The sequence below is a fragment of the Centrocercus urophasianus genome, unplaced genomic scaffold, assembly GCF_019232065.1.
Source record: "Centrocercus urophasianus isolate 14NV4802_14NV808 unplaced genomic scaffold, USGS_Curo_1.0 seq_29, whole genome shotgun sequence".
Classification (NCBI taxonomy): Eukaryota; Metazoa; Chordata; class Aves; order Galliformes; family Phasianidae; genus Centrocercus; species Centrocercus urophasianus.
This window is the reverse complement of record NW_024884855.1, coordinates 6,570,075-6,587,165: the sequence shown is the minus strand read 5'-3', so window position 1 is coordinate 6,587,165 and position 17,091 is coordinate 6,570,075. Positions and strand designations below refer to the sequence as shown.

General features: G+C 49.5%; 2 protein-coding genes across 5 annotated transcripts; both read left to right on the top strand.

Annotated features, from left to right (window-relative positions):
• Positions 1 to 282: 282 nt before the first annotated feature.
• On the top strand, positions 283 to 7,085 carry EARS2 (glutamyl-tRNA synthetase 2, mitochondrial). Of its 2 annotated transcripts, XM_042828281.1 has the most exons (10): positions 283 to 366; positions 505 to 660; positions 1,145 to 1,235; positions 1,461 to 1,571; positions 1,810 to 2,282; positions 3,095 to 3,203; positions 3,360 to 3,513; positions 4,671 to 4,801; positions 5,805 to 5,940; positions 6,574 to 7,085. In XM_042828281.1, exons 1-10 carry the CDS (start codon positions 291 to 293, stop codon positions 6,655 to 6,657), a joined length of 1,521 nt encoding a protein of 506 aa, XP_042684215.1. In that variant the 5' UTR covers positions 283 to 290; the 3' UTR covers positions 6,658 to 7,085. The 2 variants fall into 2 exon arrangements, with proteins under 2 accessions (XP_042684215.1, XP_042684216.1); XM_042828282.1 differs by lacking the exon at positions 1,145 to 1,235 and having other exon boundaries at positions 1,382 to 1,571.
• A 186-nt stretch (positions 7,086 to 7,271) lies between these two features.
• GGA2 (golgi associated, gamma adaptin ear containing, ARF binding protein 2) lies at positions 7,272 to 16,944 on the top strand. 3 transcript variants are annotated; one of them, XM_042828216.1, is made up of 17 exons: positions 7,272 to 7,333; positions 7,679 to 7,763; positions 7,917 to 7,992; positions 8,489 to 8,587; positions 9,172 to 9,295; positions 9,718 to 9,821; positions 10,294 to 10,374; positions 11,031 to 11,168; positions 12,148 to 12,229; positions 12,493 to 12,612; positions 12,877 to 13,044; positions 13,291 to 13,346; positions 13,794 to 13,942; positions 14,695 to 14,864; positions 15,616 to 15,785; positions 16,172 to 16,282; positions 16,804 to 16,944. In XM_042828216.1, the coding sequence occupies exons 1-17, from the start codon at positions 7,300 to 7,302 to the stop codon at positions 16,888 to 16,890; spliced, it is 1,854 nt and encodes a 617-aa protein (XP_042684150.1). In that variant the 5' UTR covers positions 7,272 to 7,299; the 3' UTR covers positions 16,891 to 16,944. The 3 variants fall into 3 exon arrangements, with proteins under 3 accessions (XP_042684150.1, XP_042684149.1, XP_042684151.1); XM_042828215.1 differs by having other exon boundaries at positions 13,767 to 13,942; XM_042828217.1 differs by lacking the exon at positions 7,917 to 7,992 and having other exon boundaries at positions 13,767 to 13,942.
• The last annotated feature ends 147 nt before the right edge of the window (positions 16,945 to 17,091 follow it).

Here is a 17,091-nt window from a genome sequence, read left to right as displayed (position 1 = left end):
ACTGCCCCGCCCACTGCCCCGCCCACTGCCCCGCCCCACTGCCCCGCCCCACTGCCCCGCCCGCCAGTCGCCGCTCTGCCCTCGACCCCGCCCGCCAATCGGATCTCCTCCTTCAATCTCGCCCCCGGGTAGCGTTCTCCCGGCTTTAAGGGCACCGCCCCCGGACGACAAACTCCGCCCCCCGGCGCCGGCGGGCGCGGGGATTGGCTGAGCGCGGGGATTGGCTGAGCGCGGGGATTGGCTGAGTGCGGGGATTGGCTGAGTGCGGCGGGCGGAAACGGCGCGGCGGCATGGCGCGGGTGCTTAGGGACGTGTGTGGTGCGGCTGTGTCGGGGCCGCGGGTGCGCTTTGGGCCCAGCCCCACAGGTAATGGTCTCGTCAGCCTGAGGGCGGCTCTGGTCCAGCGGCGGGAGCGCTGCTGAGCTGGGGTCGGGGCTGCGGGAGATGCCCCGTTCGCTTTCTCTCCGGTCACTGCGCTCTTCCGTGCCTTGCACACGGTTACAGGTTTCCTGCACCTAGGCGGCCTCCGCACCGCGCTGTACAATTACATCTTTGCCAAACAGCAGCGGGGGACCTTCGTGCTGAGAGTGGAGGACACCGACCAAGGCCGGGTGGTGCCCGGGGCTGCCGAGAGCATAGAGGGCATGTTGCACTGGGCAGGTAAGCCCCCAGGCAGCTAGTCCAGTGCCGGAGCCACTAGGGCCTTTGCCTGGGGATGGGCAGTGAGAGAACGAGGGTATTTTGCAGGGTAGCAAAGCACGTGGTGTTTCAAACGTGATGAATTTGTTAGAATGTAATGACACAGCTATTGTTTTGGCACCAGGAAGACTTTGTGTTTGGTTTCAAACCAGAAGGGGGGAGGTTTAGATTGGTTATAAGGGAAATGTTGCTTAAAGTAAGGGCAGTGAGGAATGGCACAGGGTGCCCAGAGAAGTGGTGGTGCCCCATCCCTGCACACAGCCGCAGTCAGGCTGGATGGGGCTCTGAGCACTGATGGAGCTGAGGGTGTCCCTGCTTAGTGCAGGGAGTGGGACCAGATGGCCTTTAGAAGTCCCTTCTAACTCAAACTATTCAATGGTTCTGTGATAAAGTAGTGCTGAGCTGCGTAGGACTGAGCATCAGGTCTGCACTGTCTGACACACAGATTCCCACCTGCAGTGGTGGCACAACACAGCTGTAACAGGGCCTGTGTGTGGGAAACCTCACAGAAAGACCAGAAGACCTCAGACCTCACTGTACGTTGGTACATTCTTTGCATGTGGGTGCTTGCCAGAAGGGATCTGGAGGTGTTTGGTTTTTTGTTTTTTGTTTTTTTTTCATTCCACAACTGAAAGAGGGGGGTTTTGGAACCTTTTTTGGGCCTACTGTATGGCTCTTCCAGGCATTCCCCCTGATGAGAGCCCTCGGCGTGGTGGTCCCTTTGGCCCCTACCAGCAGTCCCTCAGGCTCGACCTCTACAGGGCTGCCAGTGAAGTGCTGCTGGACCGCGGTGCTGCGTACCGCTGCTTCTGCACCCCACAGCGCCTGGAGCTGCTCAGGAAGGAGGCCCTGCGTAACCAGCAGACCCCGCGGTAGGAGGCTGTCCCCTCTGTGCCCCTTGCTCCCAAATGTAGGGCTAAGTACGTGGCAGCAGGGCTGTCTTCACAACTTTAGAGGTTTAAGGGAGTGATGCGTGAGGATGGAGGGGTTGTGTAGATACGCAGTGGACCGATCACAGCTAAAAGTCATGAATCCATGTTCTGGGAATGTGAAATGTGTTGCTGGGTTTGGTCTATATTGACCTGACTCCTCCATTCTCCTCTCTTAAAGGTATGACAACCGGTGCCGGCACCTGACACCTAAGGAGGTGGCTGAGAAGCTGGCACGGGGCCTGGACTGGGTCGTGCGCTTCCGACTGGAGCGGGGTGTGGAGCCCTTCCAGGACCTGGTCTATGGCTGGAACAAGCACGAGGTGGCGGAGGTGGAGGGAGACCCAGTGATCCTTAAGGGAGATGGCTTCCCCACGTACCACCTGGCCAACGTGGTGGATGACCACCACATGGGTATCAGCCACGTCCTGCGTGGGACTGAGTGGCTTACTTCAACGTCCAAGCACCTCCTCCTCTACAAAGCTTTTGGCTGGGAGCCCCCGCAGTTCGGGCACCTTCCGCTGCTTCTGAACAAGGATGGCAGTAAGCTGTCCAAGAGGCAGGGGGACATCTTCCTGGAGCGCTTTGCCCAGGAGGGCTACCTGCCTGAGGCTCTGCTGGACATGATAACCAACTGCGGCTCTGGGTTTGCAGGTAAGAGAGCAGGCTTGGTGCTTGCTAGAAACCCCTTGGGGCTGACTTCAGGGGGAAGGATGGGTTTATTTTAGTATTATAGAAGATTGACAGTGTTTGAAAGGAAGTGGATGTCAGGCAAGCGGTCTGAGTGGACTTCTGTCCCTGAAATGCCACCACAGCTTCTGTAGAGCTTCTATGCAGGACAGGGTGGTGGGAATCTTTCTGTCTCTTTGTGCTCATTTAAACTGAGTGGTGCTTAATGTGTTCCTACCTGGGACAACCTTCATCTCAGAGGGATTAAACTGTCTGCAAAGTCCTGGGAAAACTCATGTTCTCTGGTTAATAATTGCAGTGTCGTGTATTACATCTTTCACATTTCCTGTTTGACCTGAAAGACCATGTGTAGTTGAGTCTACTATTCCTTTTGTTGTTTTGTCTGTGTGACTATCAGATTAATTTATGTTTCAGGATCTCTGCTTGGGAGTGACTCCTTCAATGGGCAGGGAAGCCTCCTGGCCAAGTACTATTTCTGTTAGCTGAGTGATGCAAGGGGTGAAATAGAGCAAAGCTGAGTGTCCCGGCTTTAGTTCCTTGTTATCAGTCTGTTTTACAGAAAGGGCAGCTTCCTTGCATGCCTGCCAGAAGTTACCTCTTGTTTGCCAGGGTATGTCCCTGCTCCTCCTAGCACTGAAACAACCCTTCTTTCTCGCTGTTCCCTCAGCTGTGCTGCTATACCAGCACTGGTCTTGCCTTTACTGGTGAAAAGCAGAGACTTCATCTTTCTGTTGGAGAGTGAATGTATGTCATAACCTTGCTGAATTATTTTGCAGAGAAACAGATGGGGAGGACTTTGGAGGAGCTGATCTCGCAGTTTGAAATAGGCAGAATTACAACCCATTCTGCATTACTGGATCTTGAGAAACTCCCAGAATTCAACAGGTAGAAATATCAGTGGTAGATTTAACATTTAATACTTTGTTGGTATGTCTGTCCAAGGTCTGATGTTGCCTTTCCAACTGTTCTAGTTTTAACTGGCAAATATGGGATGGAGATGATTAGAGTGAACAAAACCCAGAGCATTTTCTCTTTGTCCAGGATGCACCTCACTCGCCATATTGAGAATGAAGCGTTACGACAGAAACTAATTCAAGAGCTGCAGTTGCTGGTGGAGCACACCTATGGGGATCAACAAGTGGATAAAGAGGTTCTGGAAAAGGAGTACGTGGAGCAAGTCCTCCTGCTGAGAAAAGTATGAGAAGTGATAAAATGATATTACCATTTTGTGGAGAGCTGGAGCATGGGCATGCATGGTTTTGTGGGTAAAGACTCAGCTGAGTTTGGGGCACTGCTTTGACCTGAGCTCTGCTGACTGCCAACAGCAAGTGGCTGTAACTGCCAGTTCAGGTGTGCACATTACTGCCAAAATATAATGGTGTGGTTGGCTGGCCTGTAGGAATGAGCTTGCTGAATATCTTGGCAATCTTTGTAGGGTTGTAGCCTCATTGGCTCTTTGTTTAGCTGGCAGAGAGCTCCTTTGGTTGAGGGAGGATGTGTCCCAACCATGGAAATACTATTAGTATTGCAGGATCAGGTCAGCTGTGGCTTTGTTTAGATGAGAGTTGAAGGCTTCCATGCTATGCTTTGCCTCGTGGTCCAGCATGGAACGTGCCCGTGGTGCAAAGATCTGTACTGAGCAGGCTCCTCATGCTACCAAGGCAGTTCACCCATGCTTTTTGCTGATTGGGCAATGTAAAGATGCTTGTGTTGCTACAGCTCCATGCTTTGGAAGCAAAGTCAAAGCAACTGCTTAGCAGAGATGTATGAAGCTCTTGATGGTTAAACTAATGGCACCTGGGTGTGCAGAGCCCTGGTCTCAGCGCAGTGGCAGAGTGCAGGCTGTAAAGGGGATAGGAGATACTTTGGCTTTTTCCAGTGCTAGGAAAGAGGATGAACCCAGCAGTTTCCCAGTCTGCCCCTTGGATACTGCTGTAGGATCAGGGGAATTCCTTGAGGGTAGTAAAGTGCCTCTGTACGGGCAGGCAGAGACCCTGTCTGTCAGCAGAGGTTTCACTGTGGGCTGCCCATGTGACTCCCTGTGCGTCTCATGAGAGGCAGCAACTGAGTGTGGCGAGCCACTTCCAGGGACAGAGTGAGTCAGCTGCATGTGCAGGACTGGTACCAAACCCTCGAGGCTGCTTTTGTATCTCTGTGTGCAGCAGGAGGTTATGGGTGTGAAAAACAGCAACTAAAATGTCAGCAGTTCACGTTTTCTCTAAGCAGGCACAAAGCACAAGGCAGCAGTGTGCTGAGACCCTCTTCAGCTGTTTGTGAAGCACAGAAGGAAGTCTTCCCTCCCCAGACTGTCACTGTCACCCCAGTCTTGCCAGCTTTGCCTTTTTTCCCCAGGGCCACATAAGCCATCTGAAGGACCTGGTGTCGGGCAACTATTCCTACTTGTGGGTTAGGCCCTTGGTGTCCCGAGAGCATCTACAGACTATTTCTGCAGAAGTAGATGAAATAGGAAAACTAGTCCTAGGGTAAGTGTCACCTTGCAGCTCTGTACACATCCACCTGATGTCCCATGGCATTGCTGCTTGGCTGCTGTATTCATCTTGGACATGCTCATGGTTTTTATGTATTTTGCTTCACTTCAGAATGTGCTGCAGTTAATAACTGCTAAGAGGTTTTGTATGTACTTAATTGAAAGACTGTTTACCAGCAGGAAATCTCACGTTAAGGCTCTTAGGCAGTAATTGTCATGTCTGTGCTTTGTAAAGCACTGGGCACAATACATTTATGTGCCAACATAGTGCTGATGAAGAAAACCAAGAGCTTTTCTGTGCTGCTTGATCTCCTGTATCTTTGTCCATTGCAGCATCTGACAGAAGGACAAGGTGGTTTGGTCAGCATGTGTGTAGACCTATCACAAGTCTGCTGGGTCTCTGGAATGAATACAGTCTATGCCCAGCAGAATTAACTACCTCCAAAGCACTCACCCCTGGGGCAATCCTCTGGTTTTCATTTCTTAGCCTCTAGCTAGCAGTCTGCATTTCTCTCCAGTCCAAAGCATCACTGGGATGGCAGACTGTCTGTCCAACCTTTGCTAGGTCCTTTCTTCTGTACCAAGGAATTCTGTGGAGCTTTGCCAGCATGTTTCACTGCTGCCTTGTGTGTTCCTCTGCTGCTGCATGCCTGGCAGCTGGGAGGGATGCCATGTCAATCTCTTTTTCTGTTCAGATTCTGTGTATATCAGGTCAAAGCTTTTGATGAAAATGAGCCCTGAACACCTCAGAGAGAAGTTGAGGTGGCAATAGCTGCAAAATTGACTATTAGTTTCAGCTGTCTGCAAAGCTGATTGCCCCCAGTCACTTGTCACAGCTGAGTGGTAACTGAATACAGGTGATGGCAATTTAAATGCCAGAATCCTGCCTGTCCTGTGGAGATAATAGTACTGCTGTCTACATCTGATGCTGCCAGCATTGGCTCCTGCATCTCTAAAAACTGTATTTATTCAGAAGTCTGAATACTCATTTCCTAAAGGCTTATGGCAAAGCCAGCAGCTGTTTGGACCATTGAGGAGTTGAACAAAGACCTCAGGAACCTCCAGAAGCAGACCAGAGAGACCAAGTACAGCAGCATGATGAAGCTCCTCCGCCTGGCTCTCAGTGGGCAGCAGGTAAAAAAACAATTCTGGTGCTGGGGCCTTCTGGTTCTGTGTGTGGTTTTTAAGTAGCTATCTTTCTGCACTATCAAGATACCAGTATTTGGGCTGGACTTATTAGAAGAATTTATGTCAGTTGCTGTTAGGAATGAAAGTACTGACACAAAACAGGTCTCGAAGAAAGGGCCGTTACGACAATTCCAGAAAGGCCTTTTTAAGGCATGGCTATGCTGCTTGCAAACATGAAGTTAGCAAAACTTCTAGACCAGCTGTAGAGGGCGTTTGCAGCCTTGTGAGTTTAATGCTAATGAGGATCTTGAGTGCAGTGCTCTGCATTCATCTGCTGTGCAAAGTTCAAACCCAAGTTTTACAGGAGGCGTTCTTCATAGCCTGCTTCTGGCTTAAGCTGTGGGGTTATTGTTTGGTTCAGCTTGACTGTTTTACTTCAGGAAGAAAGATATAAGTCTTGCTTTGAGATTGCTTTAAAAAAAAAAAAAAAACCAACACAAAAAAAAGAGACCAAGGGCAGGGTTGGTTTAACAGCAATCTGATAGCTTGTCACTTCATCACTTCCTGCCTGGTGGTACGGACTTTTGTTCTGGAAAGTGTAAGTTTCCATTCGTACAAAGATTTCTTCTGTGCTTTCAGCATGGACCGAGCGTCGCTGAGATGATGGTGACATTGGGCCCCAGAGAAGTGTGTGGAAGGATACGCAAAGTGCTGTCCAGCTAGTGTGAGACCCATGGCATGGACCATGGGTCCAGGAGGTGTGGGTACCACCTGTCATCTTCCAAAGCCGGACTTCTTGGTGACAGCGTGATTGTCTCTGATCAGATGTGCTGGGCTTTGGGCCACGCGGGTGTCTGTGTGTCTGTACACTCAGCATGAGGCAGTCTGTATGGGAGAGGAGCTGCATACAGAGAGGTCTGTCCTTGTACTGTCACCCTGTGGAAATAGCCAAGTGTTCTGGCTGGAATCCAGTGACTTCTATCAGCAGTTCAGTGCCTACAGATGGAAGGCAGTGCTGAGCCAGCTGCCCACCTTGCTCTGGGCACTGCCCTGCAGCTGGAGGAGCCCGGCCAGCACCAGAGCAGTGTTGGAGGGGTGTGGGGGGGTGAGCAGCTGCTACCTGCTGCTGTGGATAAAGGACTTTAAACTCACTGAACTGTGTGCGTGGTTCAGCTGAAATGTGGAACTCTCCCTATTGGAGTGCTGACCTTTAAGTGTTAAATCGCTCTGGTGACAGCCATCACCAAAACCACCTTTCTGCGTGCTGTCGGTGCGGGGTGCGGGGCGCGGCCGGCGCTGCGAGGAGCGCTTCCTGGGCGGCCCCGGGAGCGGGCGGGGCGGCGGAGCGGGACGCAGCGGGAGCCCATGGCCGGCGCGGAGCGGCTGCAGCGGTGGCTGAGTGAGTGCGGTGGGGAGGGGGCGCGGGCAGCGCTGCGGCCGCCCTGTGCCCGAGGGCGGGCGGGGAGCTGCTGGAGCGGGGGGGGGGGGGCTGCGGGCGCGGCGGGCCGGGCTGGGAGCGTGCCGCGGCTCCGCGCTGCAGGGGCTGAGCGCTCCGCTCCCACCTTGGGCTCTTCGAGAAGGGGCTCGGCGCTGCGTTTTTACGCAGATGTCGGTGATGATCGCTTCCTGCCCGTCGCTCGCCTTCCATTTCTGCCTTTCACGAAAAGGCCCCGAGCGGAGCGGCCGGTGCTGAGCCCCTCCCCGTCTGTGACTCGCGATCTCACGCAGAAACCTTTTCTTTAAGACGAAGCCACCGACCCGGGTGTCCCCGAGGAGAATTGGGAATGCATCCAGCAGTTCTGCGCGCAGCTGAACGCGGACGCGGAGGGGTAAGGAGAGCGGCGGCCCTGCTCAGCCCGCTGCCCTGCCCGCAGCGAAGCGCTCGGGTCGGCCGATGGCTCTTCCCCGCAGGGGCACCGTTAGCAGCGCTGGGTTCTCTGGGGATCTCGAGCGCTGACTGACCTGCTTCTGTTGCTCCCCAGCCCACCGCTGGCAGCGCGGCTGCTGGCGCACAAGATACAGTCGCCCCAGGAGGTGGAAGCTCTCCATGCGCTGACAGTAAGTGCTCTCGACCACGTGCGAGGAGAGGCAGCGATGATCGCAATCTGCGGGGCTGGGGCAGTACGGCTGCCGCTTCTTTTTCCTCCTGATGTGCCCCCGTTTCTTTTTTCCGTGGATGTATACCCCGCTTTTGGTTACACAATGAATGGAGAAACCGGGGAATCGCAGAGGGAGTGAATTCTTTGGCTCCTTTCTGTGGCATTCTGCTGTGGATCCCGATTCCAGCTGTCACGCCTGTGCTATTGCCTCTGAGTCAGCAGCTCCAGAAGTTGTTAATAAAGGGGAGGACAGCACAGTGATCTTCAGCACCTTTCTTGAGGGGGTTGGATGAAGAAAAGACACTTTTGCTGTTGCAACCTCTGTAGTATCTCTGCATCTGTGTGCACGCTGTGCTAGAAAGGCCTTAAATGTAACGTCGTAGTAACAAAGTCTTCATGAATTCCCTAAGCTGTGTGGGTACAGCTCTGTTTTCTGACTGGCTCCTTTTCTGCAGGTGCTGGAGACGTGTGTGAATAACTGCGGTGAGAAATTTCACAATGAAATAGCAAAGTTCCGGTTTCTGAATGAGCTGATTAAAGTGCTGTCCCCAAAGGTGGGTGGCTGTGGCTGCCCAGCACATGGTGAAGGGGTGTGCTGCGTGTTTCAGCCCGGTCGGAAAAGCTTAGAATGAATGTCATGTAGGAGTAGAGCAGAATTTCTGTTCTGCGCCTCTGAGCATAAGGAGTGGGTGTGAATTTCCCTGTAAAGAAAGTAATAATTGTAACTCCTATCCTCACTGCTTCCTTACATGGAAGGTAGCCAAGTTTGGGCCCTGCTCATGGGGCAGGGTCAGCCTGAATAAAGCACAGGGCTGTTTTCATTAAAAGAGCTACAAAGCAGCTTTTGGTTTCAGATGTAGTAACTGATCAGGGAGCCTTTGAAATGGTTTCCTGTTGATTGTCAAATAATATTAATGACATTGGCACACATGCAATAGCATTGCTTTTATTTACAGCCAGTGCTATGCACACTGTTTCATGTATTGCAAGAAACACAGCTGACAGCACTGTGTGCGTTGGGAGCCTGTTTACTGTTTGAGCTCTGCACGCAAGCAACTTGGGGCCAGACCTGTATGCAATACATGGTGCAAACTCTTCAGTTTTGATCTATTTTTCTTTTTTTGTTGTTCTTCCCCAGTACTATGGAACGTGGTCTTCGGAAAAAGTCAAGTCCAGAGTGACAGAAATAATATTCAGTTGGACAGTTTGGTTTCCTCAGGAAGTTAAAATCCGGGATGCTTATCAGATGTTGAAGAAACAAGGTTCAGTTCTGTTATTTCAGTTTCCTTTTTAACTTTGAAGTCACGTGGCTTCAGCCCACACTTCTCAGTCCTCTTTGCTTTTGTGACTCAGCTGTTTCTGTAAGGCATTCTGTGTGAGGGAGAAAGGACAAAGGCTGCTTCCAAAGGCTGCTGGGCTGCTCAGGGATGCCCATAACTGTGTAAAGAGATTTAACCAACCATGGTTGTATTGAGCCATTCCAGCCTTGTGGCCACTGTTCTCACAGTGCTCACCTCTGGGTGTGTGGTGAAAAGGTACAGAGCACGTTCAGGCTCTCTTTTTGGGATGCTGTTCTGTGCAATGCTGGGCACAGGAGCCTAGCTGGGTGCAGGACCAGCATGCTGTTGAGCATTGTGTTGTGGCAGCTCAGGCACTGCTGAACAAATGCTGTTTATCATTCCAGGGATTGTAAAAGAAGATCCCAAATTGCCAGAAGACAAAATCTTACCTCCCCCTTCTCCAAGACCTCAGAACTCCATCTTTGACACCGACGAAGAGAAATCCAAGGTAAACCCCAAGGCTTTCCTCCCTGCTCCCCCTATGATTTTTACTGCTGAGAGCACATGCAGATATGTGCTGTGCTGCTTCAGAACAATGCTGATGCTTCTGCTGAACAACAAATGAAGAATTCTGTGATATTTCATCAGAAAGCATTGCTTGGTCAAAAGTGAAACACTTTTACAGAAATAGTTGGTTTCTCTTTGCATGTCAGTGGAAAGGCCCCTCTGGGCCCTGCAGCAGTTCTGCTGCCCCATGCTGTGTTGCTGCACTGCTCTGTGCTGTCCTGGGCTTGGCCATCTTCCCCCCCCTTTTTCTCATGCTCCTGGTGCCAGAAAGTCATTGTTCTCAACTGTCTGCACTGAGCTGCTGACAGTGGGTATCCCTGAGTACTGCTCTGCTGGGGGTGTACCTGTGGGGCATACTCAACACGGTGGCTGGAGAATGCTGCTGACTGCTGCCCGATGGTTTCCCTTCACAGCTCCTAGCAAGACTGTTGAAGAGCAGCCATGCTGAGGACCTGCAGGCTGCCAACCGGTTGATCAAGAGCATGATCAAGGAGGTGGGTGTCTGTGAGAGCCATAGCCCCTCCGGACAGAAGGAGGGATGGTAGGGGAGCTGGCAGTTCTGTCTGTGACTGTGGGTTCCGTATATGACATCCAGAATGTCTGCCACCATCCTGGCATTAAAGGGAGCACCAGGGGTGGTAATGGGAACCGTACTCTAACATCAGACTCAGATGAACTACTCGGGTTCCTAGGTGGGAAAGGGCTACACTTGTAGGGAACTGCCTTTCTCCTGTAGGCACTGTGTCTGTCTGGTTCTCATTTCCCATCTGAAAGGTCAGCCTGCCTCTGTTTTTAAAAACAAAACAAACCTCATTGCAGTCATTGAGTGCCCTTCTGTGTGGCAGAAGCCATCAATTCCCAGCTCTAATTTTGAAGACTTCTTTATGCCTGTAGTGTAATGCATCCCTGTACGCCAGCACAGGCTGCCCAGTGCCATGAGAAGGACAGGAGGTGTACTGCCTCCTTTCTCAATACCTATGGATGGCACAGCACTGATACTGGAGCTTCTCTGTGGATTTTGTGCCATACTTTGTACCCAGTGACATTTATAGGAAGCTGCCCTGCACCAAGAGGGATCCAGAGTGACCAAAACAAGCACGTTCTCTGGCTGTGTTAGCCAAGTCATCTACTTTTATTTCATTTTTCAAAGGAACAAGAAAAGTCAGCTAAGGTGTCCAGAAGAGTGAATACAATCAGTGAAGTTTCTGAAAATGTTAAACGAATGGATGAATTGCTGGAAGGTTATAAGAGACAGGAATTACCCAAATCTGACCATGAAACGCTCCAGGTAGGTGTTCCTTTTTCTTTCATGAGAGGTTCTTTTGGCTGTGGCTGGGAGGGCCTGGGACAACAGGATTCAATTGGCAGCAAGCTGCACTCCATTTCTGCAAGGGAAGAACATTACCACAGCAGGAATAACTTCCAGTGTGGTGAATGACAGTCCCTCTCATCCAAGTAACAAAGTTGAAATGGATCTTGCTGTGCCAGTTCTAATTTCTCTTCAGATCAGCTGCTCTTCTTGTGATATCTTATGGGGAAGTGATTCTTCCTCCAGCAGTGGAGTAACACATGGGAATTCCCTTAGCCCAGTTGTGGTTAGGTGGGCATGAGGAGGTGTGATCAGGGAAGCTCAAAACTATTGGATCTTTGACCTGTATTCTGGTTGCTGTGATTCCCTTTTTCTGGATCAGAGTTCATTGGTCTGCTTCAAAACTACTGACCACTGAATTTTTCTAATTTTTGTAGGGAAGTACTTGTGTGTGACTGAGAGTTTGGAGTTAGCTTCATTTGGGAGGGCTGTGGCTGTAGGAGGTGATAAAGACTGTACTTTCAGATGAAAGAAAAAAATGGCTTCCGCTGTGCCTACTCACTTCCAAAGTACTGAGAAGAGAGCCATGATGGGCTTTGTCTTTTCTGATGGTATTAGAAACTGATGGTCACTTTTCTGACTACTGTGATTTATCCGTTTGCTTCTGGATAGTTTTTAATTGGAAAATTTTACACTGACTTATCTTACACCTGTATGCATTGAGGAGATGTGATTGCTGAACAGGTACCAGCAACAGCACTTTGCTCAGTGTCTGTGCTTACAGGTCACTGTGTTGTAAGAGTGCAGGAGCATGCAGCACTGATACCCTGGACCAAAGCAGAACATGCAGCTGCTTGTTCCAGAGGTAGCATCACTTACAGGTGGTCACAGGAACACACGGAAGTGTGAGAGTGTTGAGGATCTTCTGAGCAATGATATGAAATGGTTCTTTCCCCAGAGCCTATTCCAGCGCTGTGAGAAGCTCAGACCGCTGCTGTTCCGCCTGGCCAGTGAGACAGTTGATGATGATGAGGCTTTAGGTAAGAGCCGATGCTGTCCTTGGAACCCTTTGCATTTATGTTTATGTTATCATTTAAGTTCATTTCCAAAGTGAAGTACTCCTTTCCTTGAAGGAATGCTTACACATGTGCTACCCAAGATTTCTGCTTGGAATGATAAACTGTGTTTGGGAAGTGGCACAAAATTACTCCTCCCCAGAGGAGCTATTAATTTTCACTTGGAGCCCAGAGTTAAATAACAAATCCAGTTTCTTCCATCAAAGGTGGTCTCTCTTCTTTTCCAGCTGAGCTGCTGCAGGCCAACGACAAGCTCACGCAGGTGCTGGGACGGTACAGGCAGACTGTAGGCAGTCATGAGGACGGTGGGGGAGGCTGTTCAGCCAGCAGCTCCTCTGATGCACCAGGTAAAGAACTCCACAGCATTCCATGACAGCTCTGCCTCCTGCATTTAATGGGTGAGGGAATCTGGAAGGGAACTGCTTCTCAGAGGACAGATGTGGGCAAAACCCTTCAGCACATGAAAACTTTTACATGGCTATTTTCTTTTACGTGTGGTTGAATGACAATGTTCCTGGAGCTCTTCAGCTGAATCCTTTAGCATGTGCCTGTAGTTCCATGTGCCCTGCTGCTTTCAGATCTCTCTTTAACTCTTCCTGTTCTTTCCAAAGCACATCGGATGCCCCCAAGGCGCGTGAAGAGCTATACACTGATCGACTTCTCTGAGCTGGAGGCCATGGCCCAGGCTCCTGCAGACCAGTTTTCAGACATCCCCTCTGCCTCACGACACAGCAGCACCACCTCTGCTTGTCTGCTGGAGGAGGAGCTGAAGTCATTAGGTTTGTACATACAGTTCAGTACAGCACTAGCCTTGTTACTAGGGTTTGTGGTACTTCATAAATACAGAATTTTGACTTCAGTGCTCATCTTAAAAGAAAGCAGGCCCTTTAGCTAGGGGAGGTTTTTAGGAGAATAGTTGCTTTAATGGTGTTAAAGGCAAACTGCTATTAGACAATGAGGGAAGAATCTGTGGGGAAAACAGCTGTTTTCTGTAATTGATCTGTGCCTTTGGGTATCTTTCTTAGATCTCAGTGACTCTCTGGTTTTAGAGAAACCGCCGCCTGACCTTGGCTTATCAGAGGTGAGTGATCCTCAGCTACGAAGTCCATAAGACACAGAGGGCAAACATCAGATAGGATTCTTGATCTCCCATCTTTCTCCTGCAGCCTATTTGATCTTATTTTTACACCCCTCTATTCTGAAGGGAAACCTCCTGCAGTGCAATGAATATACGGGTTGCAGTTTGCAAAACCAGATTACTCAAATTTATTTCTACTTTAATTAACCTTATGTTAATTTAAATATAAAATAAAAAATAAAATAAAATAAAAAATAATATAAAATCTGTTCCACTAAATATATATATATATAAAATTTAAAAATTTAATAATAATATAATAATATATAAATAAAAAAAATTATATATATATAAATATATATATATATATATATATATTTAGTGGAACAGATTTTATTTATTTATTTTCCTGGTGATCTGCAGCGTGAACCAGAAGTGCCTCTTTTCCAGGCTGCTGTGCACAATGGATGCAGTAAAAATGTAAGTGCTTTTGAACCACTGGAATTGGAGGAAAGCTGGGGAGGCAGCTGCTCAGAGAAGAATGAATTTTGGAGCCTCGATCAGCTCTCTCCACCTCCCAGGACCAAGATGTTATCCCCGTAAGCGAGCTCTACACAATACAGTCTGACTTTGGAGAGGAGAAATACTGTTTTTACAGCAGTGAGGTTTGGAAAAACCTTTTAGCTACAACTGGGTAATGATGGCAAGCTGTCCATCCGTGCACTGGCTCTTAAAGCAGCAGCTGTGCACCTATTAATTCTAACTCTGAACAATTGTACACCTGGGCCTTCACAGGGTCAGAAACTTGGTGGAACAAATCCAATGGCTTAGCAACAAGGTGTTCTTGAGCTAAAGGAACAAAAACATCCAAGTCAGATCTCTTTTCTTCAGCTTTTTTTCAGGCTTTGACAAGATAGTTTCCTGGCATTCATTAGAAGCCTAACAGATTTATCATCTACAGGTCTTCAGAGCAGGTGACCATTATCATAAGCTTATCCAACTTATCCAGTCTGCCAGAACGTAGGCCAAGAAGTGTTTCTGGAGATTCCTAGCCTTTTGCATTAACTCTGAACTAGAACTTTAATCTCACTGACAGAGCTCCAGAGAGCCTGCATAACAGTTTCATGACAGTAACAGAAACAAGACTCTGCCTTAGTGAATGCTGAAACAGCAGTGTCTTCCATACAAAGTAGAGACTATTTTCAAACTTCCTAGGAAATCAGAGTAAGCTTGTACTTTGTACCTAAAAGGGATGAGGGATTGGGAACACAAACACAGACTCAGCAGAGGATGGTATATACCATGTACTCTCCCCAGTTAATGTAAGCTCTCTACATGCTTTTCTTTCCAGGGATTTATCACCAATGAAATTGCCCTTTCCAGATCTTCCAAATAGCTCAATGGCAGATCCTTCATTCTCCAGCCTAGGCTACGAGCTGAAGCCTGCTGCCTCTTTGCATCCAGCTTCCAATGATGCTTCTCTAGCAAACCTTTTTGTTCCTTTAATTTCAATTACACTGAGTAAGTGCAATGATTTCTGTGCCCCAGCTCTGCTTAATAGAGCTCTTCTGTGATTTTTGCAGGGGAGCAAACAAGCCGAAGTAGCTTCATGCTGTGAGGGTCAGCTGGAGAAAACTGGCTGTTCTATGAAGGATTTAATGTATCTGAGAATCTGAGCAAGAGCTAGGAATGATACCATGGAAATGTCCTATTCAGTAGTCAGAAGTTTCATGCCCTGGCTAATCTTTTTAGTGTGCTCCTAAACTCTTTGATTCTGGCATCTTCTGTGAAACTTCAAGCAGTGCTTCTCCAGAGGCTTAAGAGATACTTACAGGTCCTAAGGCAAAACTGTCTTCTGACTTCAGTCTCTGAAGTTAAGGACTTAGCAGATTCTGGAAAGGCTGAATAGTGATGGCCAGCTGTGGATTTATCCCTGGTAATAAGAGGCTAAGTCCTGTAAGTTGCTGAAGTGTTATATTTTTGCTTTTCCCATTGTTTTGGATTTGTAGCTCATCTCTTTAACTGACAGTTAAAATCTCAGTGGCTGGTCACCTCATATCTCATGACATGTAGATTCCTCTCTGTACTTTGGAGGTGAAATGTAAATCACAGGCCAGCATTGTCCACTGCTTGGCCTACGAGTTTGCTAGAGCAAGTAAAAGTTTGTATGAATTTTTCCTTTTTGCTGTTCTTAGCCTACCTTCACTGTTCTGCACTCAGAAGAGCGGGGAAATCCATGCTCTGTTTCTTATTTTCCTTTTGTTTCCGGCAGGTAGTATCTGTCCACTTACAGTGTATGACAGAGATGGCTTCAAAGCCATGCTCCACTTCTCCAGAGACCCAGCTCCTGGCCGACCAGATGTGCTGGTGATGGTTCTCTCCATGCTGAGCACCTCAGCTCAGCCAATTAAGGACATTGTGTTTCAGGCTGCAGTCCCAAAGGTAAGAAGTCTATGATGAATAAAATGGAGTGGGGCTGCTCAGAAATGGAGAAGGTGGTTTGCCTGTTCATCCTTAGAATTTTTCTTTGTATATTAAAAATTGCATGGCTCATTTTCCCAAACTGCACAGGTAGTCCTGTGGCTCAGGTGCCTGTTTCACAGAGTAGATCCCTGGCCTTGCGAGAAAGAAGCAAAGCTCCAGACACACTGCTTTAACCTCCTAATAAGGTACTCATTGTACCTGTGTACATGCAGCATAGAGTTGCCTATTTAGGAATGTCCTCCTTCAGGTGGAGGTTGACTTGTCTACCAAATTGCGGAGCTGCTTGGTACTCCCAGCTCTCTTTCACTGTGGACCAAAAGATTTCCTTTTGCTTTCTTTTTCAGACCATGAAAATAAAGTTGCAACCAGCATCCGGTTCTGAGCTCCCAGCCTTCAGCCCACTGCTTCCCCCAGCAGTGGTGTCTCAGGTCCTGCTGCTTGCCAATCCACACAAAGTATGTGGCAGTGGTTCTGCGGTGGGTCGCTGAATGTGGCTGTAATGTATTTGTGTGACGGGCACGGGTAGTGCTGTCTGCAAGGAGATGTGTGGGAGGGATGCAGTGGGTTGTGATAGAGGACATTTTTTCCTCTGCAACAGCTTTTCAGGATTGAATGTGCCGTGACTGCAGTGGGCTGCGCAGTTGTGCTTGTCTGCCTGCTGGGATGACACCTGGGAGACCCTGCAGCTATCAGCAACTAATGGCACGACCATGTGTGTGTGTCACCTTTGTTGTACTCATAAATATTTATGGACCACAAGAAGAATGTTGGGATTCTTCCCATCACTGAGGGGGGTGTTTAGGCCTGGATTTCCAAGTGTGTGGGGGCTGGGCAGAGACCTGCACGGCTCTTACATTACTATCTTGGCCCTGCAGAGGCCTTCCAGAGGGTGATTCAGTGCAGCAGGGCTGTGAAGGATGGGATGGAAGGAGGCCCACGAGGCTGCAGCTGTGACACTCTGCTTTCTTTTTCCCAGGATCCCGTCCGTTTAAAGTACAAGCTGGCGTTCAGGCACGGCGAGCAGCCCGTCAGCGAAGTGGGAGAGGTGACCGGCTTCCCATGAGCGGAGCTGTGGGGCGGCTGAACGCCCGGACGTCGCGGTTCGCCTCGGGGGAGGCGGGGCGCTCAGCACCGTGCCGCTGTCCGCACGCCGGCCCTGCCGTTGCGGAGCCCGCGCCGCGCAGCCTTGCCTCTGCTTCCGCACCGACGTTTCCTCCCGTGTTCGGGGCCGATTTTCCTTCTTTGCGTGCGCGCTGGAGGAGCG

What these genes read in the sequence shown, in the direction of transcription:
- EARS2 (XM_042828281.1), top strand. Translation starts at nt 291, where the DNA reads ATGGCGCGGGTGCTTAGGGACGTGTGTGGTGCGGCTGTGTCGGGGCCG. An exon ending in ATAGGAAAACTAGTCCTAGG is followed by an intron (nt 4,802 to 5,804) that starts GTAAGTGTCACC and finishes CATTTCCTAAAG; the next exon opens with GCTTATGGCAAAGCCAGCAG. An exon ending in TGGCTCTCAGTGGGCAGCAG is followed by an intron (nt 5,941 to 6,573) that starts GTAAAAAAACAA and finishes CTGTGCTTTCAG; the next exon opens with CATGGACCGAGCGTCGCTGA.
- GGA2 (XM_042828215.1), top strand. Translation starts at nt 7,300, where the DNA reads ATGGCCGGCGCGGAGCGGCTGCAGCGGTGGCTGA. An exon ending in TCAGATGTTGAAGAAACAAG is followed by an intron (nt 9,296 to 9,717) that starts GTTCAGTTCTGT and finishes TTATCATTCCAG; the next exon opens with GGATTGTAAAAGAAGATCCC. An exon ending in CCGACGAAGAGAAATCCAAG is followed by an intron (nt 9,822 to 10,293) that starts GTAAACCCCAAG and finishes TTCCCTTCACAG; the next exon opens with CTCCTAGCAAGACTGTTGAA.